The sequence below is a fragment of the Musca vetustissima genome, unplaced genomic scaffold (genome assembly GCF_032173495.1).
Source record: "Musca vetustissima isolate MV318-11 ecotype Yass unplaced genomic scaffold, APGP_CSIRO_Mvet_v1 utg6274, whole genome shotgun sequence".
Classification (NCBI taxonomy): domain Eukaryota; kingdom Metazoa; phylum Arthropoda; class Insecta; order Diptera; family Muscidae; genus Musca; species Musca vetustissima.
Window position 1 is genome coordinate 32,856 of NW_026873949.1, and position 12,780 is coordinate 45,635.

Sequence of the window (12,780 nt, forward strand, 5' to 3'; positions counted from 1 at the left end):
CCCATTAGGCGTGGATTTTTTAAAGAAAATTTTTTCAAGGTTCCCATTAGGCGTGGATTTTTTAAAGAAAATTTTTTCAAGGTTCCCATTAGGCGTGGATTTTTTAAAGAAAATTTTTTCAAGGTTCCCATTAGGCGTGGATTTTTTAAAGAAAATTTTTTCAAGGTTCCCATTAGGCGTGGATTTTTTAAAGAAAATTTTTTCAAGGTTCCCATTAGGCGTGGATTTTTTAAAGAAAATTTTTTCAAGGTTCCCATTAGGCGTGGATTTTTTAAAGAAAATTTTTTCAAGGTTCCCATTAGGCGTGGATTTTTTAAAGAAAATTTTTTCAAGGTTCCCATTAGGCGTGGATTTTTTAAAGAAAATTTTTTCAAGGTTCCCATTAGGCGTGGATTTTTTAAAGAAAATTTTTTCAAGGTTCCCATTAGGCGTGGATTTTTTAAAGAAAATTTTTTCAAGGTTCCCATTAGGCGTGGATTTTTTAAAGAAAATTTTTTCAAGGTTCCCATTAGGCGTGGATTTTTTAAAGAAAATTTTTTCAAGGTTCCCATTAGGCGTGGATTTTTTAAAGAAAATTTTTTCAAGGTTCCCATTAGGCGTGGATTTTTTAAAGAAAATTTTTTCAAGGTTCCCATTAGGCGTGGATTTTTTAAAGAAAATTTTTTCAAGGTTCCCATTAGGCGTGGATTTTTTAAAGAAAATTTTTTCAAGGTTCCCATAAGGCGTGGATTTTTTAAAGAAAATTTTTTCAAGGTTCCCATTAGGCGTGGATTTTTTAAAGAAAATTTTTTCAAGGTTCCCATTAGGCGTGGATTTTTTAAAGAAAATTTTTTCAAGGTTCCCATTAGGCGTGGATTTTTTAAAGAAAATTTTTTCAAGGTTCCCATTAGGCGTGGATTTTTTAAAGAAAATTTTTTCAAGGTTCCCATTAGGCGTGGATTTTTTAAAGAAAATTTTTTCAAGGTTCCCATTAGGCGTGGATTTTTTAAAGAACATTTTTTTCAAGGTTCCCATTAGGCGTGGATTTTTTAAAGAAAATTTTTTCAAGGTTCCCATTAGGCGTGGATTTTTTAAAGAAAATTTTTTCAAGGTTCCCATTAGGCGTGGATTTTTTAAAGAAAATTTTTTCAAGGTTCCCATTAGGCGTGGATTTTTTAAAGAAAATTTTTTCAAGGTTCCCATTAGGCGTGGATTTTTTAAAGAAAATTTTTTCAAGGTTCACATTAGGCGTGGATTTTTTAAAGAAAATTTTTTCAAGGTTCCCATTAGGCGTGGATTTTTTAAAGAAAAATTTTTCAAGGTTCCCATTAGGCGTGGATTTTTTAAAGAACATTTTTTTCAAGGTTCCCATTAGGCGTGGATTTTTTAAAGAAAATTTTTTCAAGGTTCCCATTAGGCGTGGATTTTTTAAAGAAAATTTTTTCAAGGTTCCCATTAGGCGTGGATTTTTTAAAGAAAATTTTTTCAAGGTTCCCATTAGGCGTGGATTTTTTAAAGGATACTTGTTCTTTGTTCTTGTATTTTTTCAAAGGTGTCCTAAGGCGTGGATATTTTAAAAAATATTTTTTCATAGGTGTCCTAAGGTGTGGATCTTTTAAAGAATATTTTTTCAAAGGTGTCCTAAGGCGTGGATATTTTAAAAAATATTTTTTCATAGGTGTCCTAAGGAGTGGATCTTTTAAAGAATATTTTTTCAAAGGTGTCCTAAGGCGTGGATTTTTGAAAGAATTTTTGTTCAATGCTGTCCTAAGGCGTGGATTTTTAAGAATATTGTTTTTTGGGGCGTATGAGTTATACAATTTCATATTGGATCGCAAATCATACGCCTCCTCAAGGGTTTTTTCACCTCTTTAATTTACAACCACTTTATTTAAATTTATTTACTAATGTTGATTTATTGCAAGCAAATTCCAAACGAAAACCTGACACAATTTTCGTGCTTAGCAACAAAAATAATCCTTCAATTTCTCATGTATTTCTTAAAAGCACCTTAAAATAAAAATCCACTTCGCAACAGTCCTTTTTTAATTCATTCAAAAAATGCTACAAATTTTTTAATGCTTTTCCGTTGGCCCATAAACTAGTGACAATAGCAATATTGGCCTTTTAAATAAAAGCAAACGAGCACTGAGTTGAGAACCCCCCCCTATTGGGAAATAATGAAGAATAAATTCAATTCGTTTTTTGTTTCCAAAAAGAAATGAAGAGTGTAATTTCGCCACAATGCCCAAGCCTCTTAATGAAGGAAACCCCCAAACCATAAACAATCATCCCCACAACAGCACTTAATTAATTAATACCTAATGTTTCTATTGCACCCAACCGCAGAAGCCAATATCCTCACAATTCACATTTGTTTTTTTTTTTTTTTTTGGTTTGTGTCATTGTAATTGAATTGAATTTAATCATTGACCAGAGTTTGAGACATTTTAAGCAGTTTGGTTTGAAGATAGATAAATACACCATTTCCATAGGGAGAGAAGAAAAATTTAGAATTTGGTCCATGAAAAATTAATTTTTAAAAAATCCAATCCTTATGGGAGCCTTGTAAATATATTCTTTAAGACATACAATCCTTATGAGAGCCTTGAAAAAATATTCTTTAAAAAATCCACGCCTTATGACAGCCTTGAATTATTCTTTAAAAACCACGGCTTATGGGAGACTTTAAATATATTTTAAAAACCACGGCTTTAAAAATATTCTTTAAAATCCACGCCTATTGAGCCTTAAGAAATTTCTTTAAAATCCACGCCTATGGGAGACTTTAAAAATATTCCTTAAAAACCACGCCTATGGGAGACTTTAAAAATATTCTTTAAAATCCACGCCTATTGGTCTTAAGAAATTTCTTTATAAAATCCACGTCTATTGATCTTAAACAATTTCTTTATAAAATCCACGCCTATTGGTCTTAAGAAGAAATTTCTTTATAAAATCCACGCCTATTGGTCTTAAAAAATTTCTTTATAAAATCCACGCCTATTGGTCTTAAGAAATTTCTTTATAAAATCCACGCCTATTGGTCTTAAGAAATTTCTTTATAAAATCCACGCCTATTGGACTTAAGAAATTTCTTTATAAAATCCACGCCTATTGGTCTTAAGAAATTTCTTTAAAATCCACGCCTATTGAGTCTTAAGAAATTTCTTTAAAAACCACGGCTTATGGGAGACTTTAAAAATATTCTTTAAAATCCACGGCTTATGGGAGCCTTTAAAAATATTTTTTAAAAATCCACGGCTTATGGGAGCTTTTAAAAATATTCTTTAAAAATCCACGGCTTATGGGAGCTTTTAAAAATATTCTTTAAAAATCCACACCTTAGTAGAGCCTTGAAAAAATATTCTTTAAAAAATCCACGGCTTATGGGAGCGTTTAAAAATCCACACCTTAGTAGAGCCTTGAAAAAATATTCTTTAAAAAATCCACGGCTTATGGGAGCGTTTAAAAATCCACACCTTAGTAGAGCCTTGAAAAAATATTCTTTAAAAAATCCACGGCTTATGGGAGCGTTTAAAAATCCACACCTTAGTAGAGCCTTGAAAAAATATTCTTTAAAAAATCCACGCCTTAGGACAGCCTTGAAAAACTATTCTTTAAAAAATCCATGCCTTAGGACAGCCTTGAAAGACTATTCTTTAAAAAATCCACGCCTTAGGACAGCCTTGAAAAACTATTCTTTAAAAAATCCACGCCTTAGGACAGCCTTGAAAAACTATTCTTTAAAAAATCCACGCCTTAGGACAGCCTTGAAAAACTATTCTTTACAAAATCCACGCCTTATTCTTTAAAAAATCATTGCCTTAGAACAGCCTTGATAAAATATTCTTTAAAAAATCCACGCCTTAGGACAGCCTTGATAAAATATTCTTTAAAAAATCCTTGCCTTAGAACAGCCTTGATAAAATAATCTTTAAAAAATCCACGCCTTAGGACAGCCTTGAACAAATAATCTTTAAAAAATCCACGCCTTAGGACAGCTTTGAACAAATATTCTTTAAAAAATCCACGCCTTACGACAGCCTTGAAAAACTACCCTTTAAAAAAATCCACGCCTTAGGACAGCCTTGACAAAATATTCTTTAAAAAATCCCCGCCATGTTTTAGTCCTTGAAAAAAAAAATATTCTTTGAAAATGGTGTATTTTGCTTTGAAGGAAAAAGGTTTTGGGTTCTCCCCCTTTAAGAGATACATAGGTATGATAGCTGCCCTGTAGAGTGGCTTACAATTAAGATGACTATCCAACCACAAATGTAACAATTTGTTGGATACCAGCAGCAATTCAACTCCTCAATCACCTCCGCTCTCCCCCAAAAAACACCCCAAAATCGATGTCACAGGACACGAGTAGTCTATTTAAGAAGTATTTTATTAAGTGTCCTTCGTCATGGTAGTGGCGGATCTTTATGTCTTATCATGCTGTTGTTGGCCTATTAATGCTAATCTTTAATTTAGAAACAATTGTATGTGTGTGTGTGTGTGTGTGTGTGTGTGCGTATGGAACGGATGAGTAAATGTGCCACTCTATGTATATGTGTGCGTGTGTTCGTACCACCAACACAATGACAAAATAAATGATACCATGAAAATCTCTTTTCATAGCCATAAATTACCACCACAAAAGGGGGGAGACAAAACCCGGGAATTTTTGTCCCATTTGGAATATCCTTTTGTTGGGTGCTGCTGTTGTCTCTCGGGGGAACATTCAAACGGCCATTGAACTCCAAAAAATAGTCAAGAAGAAGTGCTTGTTTGTTACTCTATTTCATTATCATTAGAAATTGTTATTCATTTCGTTCGGGTTTTTATTTCTTAATTCAAATGGATGGGGTTCTGGCCAAATGGAATCGGAGACATTACAAAACAATTTGTTTTGTTTAGTTGGAATTAAAACATACCTGCACACACTTTCACTCTGTGTTTTGGTATATGGCGGCGTGACATGCCATTTTGTAAGTCTCATTGGATTTTATGGATTTCGTTTTTATTTTATTGGCGGAAAATATTAATAATATTAAGGGAACAAATATGCAGGGTGTAAATGTTAGAGGAGTGGATAATTAAAAGAATACTTTTTCAAGGACCAAAACAAGGCATGGATTTTTGAAGGCCAAACAAGGCGTGGTTTTTTAAAGAATACTATTTCAAAGATCAAAAGAAGACATGGATATTTAAAGAATAGTTTTTCAAGGACCAAAACAAGGCGTGGATTTGTAAAGAATACTTGTTCAAGGACGAAAACAAGGCGTGGATTTGTAAAAAATACTTTTTCAAGGACCAAAACAAGGCGTGGATCTTTAAAGAATACTTTTTCGAGGACCAAAACAAGGCATGGATTTTTAAAGAATACTTTTTCGAGGACCAAAACAAGGCATGGATTTTTAAAGAATACTTTTTCGAGGACCAAAACAAGGCATGGATTTTTAAAGAATACTTTTTCGAGGACCAAAACAAGGCATGGATTTTTAAAGAATACGTTACAAGACTTTTTGGTGGATACATTTAAGGACATGTTTTTTTATAAAGAAATTTTTATATATTTAAATTTTTGGGTTTTTATTACTTTGAGTACTATTATAAATATTCCTAATTATAATAAATATGCATTTTTAATATATAAAGAATTATTTGTAGCTATATATTACTTGTTTAGAATAATTAATTAGATAAATAAAAGTGTATTTACTATATTAAATTACTAAATTATATGTACGCTTAATAATCTCTGAACTAAAAAAAGAATTTAAAAAAACAAGCTATACATTTCAACACATATAATAAAAAGCGAAATATAAAACAAAACATAAACATAAACAGAGAAATATTGCTTGGAATTTATCAAATGATATTTAGTCCCGATTTACATTAGACAAATTTTAATTGCCTCAATTCTGTCGTTGGAGGAGAGACAGTTGAGAGGAAATATCAACCACTCACCTGTCTCGCCCACAACCCGATAACAGCTGCAAGTGAAATTGCCTTATGAAATGTTGGTATTAATTTTTTTCTTTCTTGTATTCAAAAATTCCTACATTAAATCCTCCCCATCATCTCATCTATATTTATGACTACATCTACTGTGCAATGATAGGCGTTTGGCTCCATTCTCGATTTGATTTGTGTGTGTTGTTTTTTCTACTATTTTTTACGAATTGACTTTAAATGTTGTTGTAATTGTTCACAGCGTTGACATTCGATTGTTAATTGTTTGACAGCGGCAGCATATTGACGTTGCAGCTCTAGCAGTGCCTGCAACTCTTCATTTAATGCATCGCGTCGTTTTTTCTCATCGAGATATTTTAATTTCACCTTTTGTTCTGTTTGCCGTACACCCTGTACAATTTGTTCGAATTTCTGGATGAATTCTTCACGCCCATGCTGTGTGGACATGCCCTCATTGTAGGCTTCACATATTGAATTCAGCAGTGACAGTTCCTTTTCCATATAACGTTTCTGGTCATTCAGAGTATTGAAGAGAGTATAATATTGTTTGGTTTCTAAATATTTGGAACTCACTGGAAGGAAAAGAGGAAATTGATGGGGAAAATAAAATGTTTAGGCAAACATTGTAGGTTATAGCTGACTTACTTTCATTGTACAATTCATGAAAACGTCGCTGATATTGTGCCAATTCTGTGCGATCGGGTGTATTATCCAATTGTTGTTGTATTGCCAAAATACCCCGATTACGTTTAGCCAGCTGTAATTTTAACAATTGTATACGTTCCTTTTCTTTGGCCACCGCTTGTTCCCGCTCATGGGGATCTTGGGCATTGAAGGCTTCCAATTCCCTTTATTTTTTTTTTATTAAAATATTTATTTATTTAAATTATTTTATAAAATTTAAATATACATACTCAATTTGTTCTTGCAGGGCAGCCAGATCTTTTCGACAGTGTTCCTTAAACTCTGATTCTTCCTTTTTCAGCTCGTCGTGTTGTTTCAGAAGACTTTGGACTTTTTCTAATAACCTGCAAAATTTAGATACGAAATATGTGGATTTTTAAAGAATATTTTTTCAAGGCTTGGATTTTTAAAGAATATTTTTTCAAGGCGTGGATTTTTAAAGAATATTTTTTCAAGGCTCTGTGCAAGGCGTGGATTTTTAAAGAATATTTTTTCAAGGCTCTGTGCAAGGCGTGGATTTTTAAAGAATATTTTTTCAAGGCTCTGTGCAAGGCGTGGATTTTTAAAGAATATTTTTTCGTGGATTTTTAAAGAATATTTTTTAAGGCTGTGCAAGGCGTGGATTTTTAAAGAATATTTTTTCAAGGCTCTGTGCAAGGCGTGGATTTTTAAAGAATATTTTTTCAAGGCTCTGTGCAAGGCGTGGATTTTTAAAGAATATTTTTTCAAGGCTCTGTGCAAGGCGTGGATTTTTAAAGAATATTTTTTCAAGGCTCTGTGCAAGGCGTGGATTTTTAAAGAATATTTTTTCAAGGCTCTGTGCAAGGCGTGGATTTTTAAAGAATATTTTTTCAAGGCTCTGTGCAAGGCGTGGATTTTTAAAGAATATTTTTTCAAGGCTCTGTGCAAGGCGTGGATTTTTAAAGAATATTTTTTCAAGGCTCTGTGCAAGGCGTGGATTTTTAAAGAATATTTTTTCAAGGCGTGGATTTTTAAAGAATATTTTTTCAAGGCTTGGATTTTTAAAGAATATTTTTTCAAGGCTTGGATTTTTAAAGAATATTTTTTCAAGGCGTGAATTTTTATTTTTTCAAGGCTCTGTGCAAGGCAAAAAATATTTTTTCAAGGCTCTGTGCAAGGCGTGGATTTTTAAAGAATATTTTTTCAAGGCTCGCAAGGCGTGGATTTTTAAAGAATATTTTTTCAAGGCTCTGTGCAAGGCGTGATTTTTGAATATTTTTTCAAGGCGTGGATTTTTAAAGAATATTTTTTTTTCAAGGCTCTGTGCAAGGCGTGGATTTTTAAAGAATATTTTTTCAAGGCTCTGTGCAAGGCGTGGATTTTTAAAGAATATTTTTTCAAGGCTCTGTGCAAGGCGTGGATTTTTAAAGAATATTTTTTCAAGGCTCTGTGCAAGGCGTGGATTTTTAAAGAATATTTTTTCAAGGCTCTGTGCAAGGCGTGGATTTTTAAAGAATATTTTTTCAAGGCTCTGTGCAAGGCGTGGATTTTTAAAGAATATTTTTTCAAGGCTCTGTGCAAGGCGTGGATTTTTAAAGAATATTTTTTCAAGGCTCTGTGCAAGGCGTGGATTTTTAAAGAATATTTTTTCAAGGCTCTGTGCAAGGCGTGGATTTTTAAAGAATATTTTTTCAAGGCTCTGTGCAAGGCGTGGATTTTTAAAGAATATTTTTTCAAGGCTCTGTGCAAGGCGTGGATTTTTAAAGAATATTTTTTCAAGGCTCTGTGCAAGGCGTGGATTTTTAAAGAATATTTTTTCAAGGCTCTGTGCAAGGCGTGGATTTTTAAAGAATATTTTTTCAAGGCTCTGTGCAAGGCGTGGATTTTTAAAGAATATTTTTTCAAGGCTCTGTGCAAGGCGTGGATTTTTAAAGAATATTTTTTCAAGGCTCTGTGCAAGGCGTGGATTTTTAAAGAATATTTTTTCAAGGCTCTGTGCAAGGCGTGGATTTTTAAAGAATATTTTTTCAAGGCTCTGTGCAAGGCGTGGATTTTTAAAGAATATTTTTTCAAGGCTCTGTGCAAGGCGTGGATTTTTAAAGAATATTTTTTCAAGGCTCTGTGCAAGGCGTGGATTTTTAAAGAATATTTTTTCAAGGCTCTGTGCAAGGCGTGGATTTTTAAAGAATATTTTTTCAAGGCTCTGTGCAAGGCGTGGATTTTTAAAGAATATTTTTTCAATGCTCTGTGCAAGGCGTGAATTTTTAAAGAATATTTTTTCAAGGCTCTGTGCAAGGCGTGGATTTTTAAAGAATATTTTTTCAAGGCTCTGTGCAAGGCGTGGATTTTTAAAGAATATTTTTTCAAGGCTCTGTGCAAGGCGTGGATTTTTAAAGAATATTTTTTCAAGGCTCTGTGCAAGGCGTGGATTTTTAAAGAATATTTTTTCAAGGCTCTGTGCAAGGCGTGGATTTTTAAAGAATATTTTTTCAAGGCTCTGTGCAAGGCGTGGATTTTTAAAGAATATTTTTTCAAGGCTCTGTGCAAGGCGTGGATTTTTAAAGAATATTTTTTCAAGGCTCTGTGCAAGGCGTGGATTTTTAAAGAATATTTTTTCAAGGCTCTGTGCAAGGCGTGGATTTTTAAAGAATATTTTTTCAAGGCTCTGTGCAAGGCGTGGATTTTTAAAGAATATTTTTTCAAGGCTCTGTGCAAGGCTTGGATTTTTAAAGAATATTTTTTCAAGGCTCTGTGCAAGGCGTGGATTTTTAAAGAATATTTTTTCAAGGCGCTGTGCAAGGCGTGGATTTTTAAAAAATATTTTTTCAAGGCGCTGTGCAAGGCGTGGATTTTTAAAAAATATTTTTTCAAAAGGACCAATACCAGAATATTTTTTTTCTTTGTTTCTTACCCCACATCCACTGTCTGTTCAATTTTCTTATATGCCTCTATTTGCGCTTCCATTTCCTCTTTTTGTGTTCTCTCTTTATCCAGCAATTCACATTCGCGCTGCAACAATTCCATAACATCTTTCACATCCTTTTGGTTACGCTCCAGTTTTTGTTGTAAGGCCATTTGTGTTGTTTCCAATGATTTAATTTGATTTTGCTCAGTCAATTCCTTAGCATCCGTTTCCATTTCATGTTTAAATTCTTTGTAATGTTTTCGCAGTGCATATCGTGTGGCATTGTCAATTTTTTGAGGTGATCCTGCTGTGTTATCCTGTGACGATAATTAAATAGATTATTAGAAACAATGAAGAAATGTGGTGCTGGAGATAATAAATTGACACACAAAAAACAAAAATGGACAATTTACCTCTTTTGTGAGTACTAAATTGTTAAGTAACTTTTCAATATCAAGCTGCTGCAAAGCAAAACAAATATTAGTGTTGATAAATAAATTAAAAAAGGGAATTATGTACATAAAAGGAAATCAATCATATATATATATAAATAAAAATAAATACAAACAAAATATAAGCACAAGCTTTACAACATGACTAGAATCAACATGCCACAGTATACCTCATTAGTCGCAGCATTTTCTCCTTGACTATCCGCTCTAGGCACTGACACTGGCAGGTTACCATATTCCAATAGAGTCAATTGTACTTTTGTTCTTTCATCTTCCTCGGTAGCCTCTTTACGTTGGTATTGGCGGACGGGATTATAGATTTCCTAAAGGACAAAAAAACATGGAAATATTAAAAATTTTTTCCCTCATTATAACTCCTATTCAGGCCCTCCTTACTTGTATTCTTTTAATGTGCACTGAGGCCTTGCGTATTTTTTCCAAATTTTGTTTATCACTTTTATACTGATAATGATTGTGAAATTGACCAATTGCGAATTGTTTTAGGCGCATATTACGTTCCGCTCGATTTTCAACCTGTAGAAAAATAGGTCTGTTTTTTAGAAGATTTCTGTAGTATTGAAAATTTAGCTAACATACCGATTTCTTAACCAACCATTGTATAACTGGATGTATACTAAGAAATTCTAAACCTTGTATTTGATGAGGTTCTATGCGAAAAGGACACTTCATTTGAGGCAAAACGGCAACGATTTTTTCCACCAGGGAACTACAATAAAGAAAATTAATTTTAGATATAATGGGAAGATTCTAAGAACGAATCTGTCTGTAATCCGGTATTTGGGGTTCTTATTGAGCAGCATATACACCTACAGAAACGGCCCGAGTCTCACTCGGCCAAAGTCTGTCACATCAGGCCATTGTGTAAAAGCATTAGGACTACTACAACAATCACAACATCAAATTTTCTATATCTGCCCCCATTTAGATATAGCCCACATATATAATTACGTACGATTTTCATTATTTTATGGATTTTGAGGTGCAAAGAAATAAAAAGTTCGGCCCGGTCCCGAACTTGAGCCTATTTGGCTCATACCTTTCAATATTATCCCAGACCGTCTCGACCCATACATAACTTCAGTCCCCCACCTCATCGTCCTTACATTTTTTGTCCAATTGTTAAATTCTCATGGAACAGCAGATCCACATCGACATCATAATCACAGCATTCGATGCACCATGTCATGCCACCCACAACCTTATCAAATGCCGACAAACCCTTTATGCAGGCCCGATAATAACCGGCATTTATTAACAAATCAAAGGTTTCCTTTTCCTTGGCAGTGGCATCGGAATCCTCACGGCGTTCCACCTAAAACCAAATTGGAAAAAAAACCCATTTTTATCAAGAAAAACAAATCTATCTTTTATTACTCACCTGCACTTCACGCCCCTCAGCATCTAGCCGGGTAGCTAATTTGACATTTGATTTGATGTGTTTGGAAAATATTTCCTTATTGGCCATTGTGTGCTGGGAATCTCTTGGATTATTAAGTAGGTTTTGGGGATTTCCGAATAGATTATCAGCAGCACACTAAACAAAAAACACATCACCCTGCCTCAAGATGAAAAAGTACAATCTATAAAGATTTGACGGCGTTGTGGTACAGTCAAAACGTAACACCGACCGAATAGGGGAATCAAAACAAATCGACCGATTAGGCAATATTTTTGTTTTGTTTTTCTATCAGCTGTTGTGTTATCGATGACGTGCGAAAACAGGGTTCACAGTACTGAAATATGGTCTGTTCCCGTACTGCAAGAATCTACTACTTTTTAATACGATAACGAAATTTCCTTTATGTTATCTAAGAAAATTGTAAAATCTAGTAAATTCTTGTAGTATGGGAACAGACCAATAGTAAATTTAAAATGGTACGGACGATGAAAACTCGATGCAAGACTGTAGGCAAGATCTATTAATAAGGTCACCAAGATAGCAATCGAAATCGGAAAACAGCTGTTTTTTCTCAAGTCTAATGTCAAAAATTTCGACTTTGTTTACGTTTTCATAATGGAAGTCAATTCACAATAATGCATTTTGACAGCAAACTTGAGTGGCTGATGATATCCTGCTGGTCTCCCTTGGTGACCTTATTTATAGGCCATGACTGTAGGTGACACACAATCGATAATGTCAGTAAATACAAATATATCGATAACATCAACTACTTGCTAATCAGCTGTTTTTTGTTGACACATGTGTATTTGTTGTTGCCGGGCATATTGGAATAATGGGGATATATAAGTTGTCTTTAGAATAATCGACTTTAGCCTTTTCATGGTAGATTTAGTAAGGTAGAGGCATTAGAACAGTTGTTGTGGTTGTTATAACAGTCCTACTTTTCCCGCACTGCAAGAATCTACTAATTTTATATGTTTTCGAAATCATAAAGGAAAAAATGTTGTAATAAGCAGAGTTCATAATTCAGGGTTTCAAACTTGGCTGTAGGGTAGTTCCTTTGACGTCTGGTCTAAGGAATGGGACGACCCTGCCAATATTTAAAACATCGGAAACTATCTATGAACAAATTGAGGACATTAGTCAGGTACCCTACTTTCATCAGGACCAAAAAACCTTGAAAGATTTGACCTATCTGATGACACCTGCAACAGCCTTGAACGGCCTGGAGAGGTCGTCACTTTTTACACTGATGCTCACCGACTAATAAATTTAAGGATGAAACACATAAGATGACTTTCAGGCTTGGCATGCTAAGTTGGCTTCTTTTATTATAAAAGAATAAAGAAGAAGGCGACCAAATTCAAATATGACTCTGATATTCCTTTATAAATTCACAATTCATACGA

At 33.8% G+C, this 12,780-nt stretch overlaps 1 protein-coding gene across 1 annotated transcript; it reads right to left on the reverse strand.

The window, feature by feature from the left end:
* Window positions 1-6,141: 6,141 nt before the first annotated feature.
* LOC133329346 (coiled-coil domain-containing protein 93) lies at window positions 6,142-11,436 on the reverse strand. The gene is made up of 10 exons (XM_061537825.1): window positions 11,348-11,436; window positions 11,073-11,281; window positions 10,546-10,675; window positions 10,345-10,482; window positions 10,119-10,271; window positions 9,910-9,957; window positions 9,503-9,813; window positions 6,861-6,974; window positions 6,592-6,794; window positions 6,142-6,518 (listed from the first exon to the last, which is right to left on the reverse strand). The coding sequence occupies exons 1-10, from the start codon at window positions 11,432-11,434 to the stop codon at window positions 6,142-6,144; spliced, it is 1,770 nt and encodes a 589-aa protein (XP_061393809.1). The 5' UTR covers window positions 11,435-11,436.
* Window positions 11,437-12,780: the final 1,344 nt, after the last annotated feature.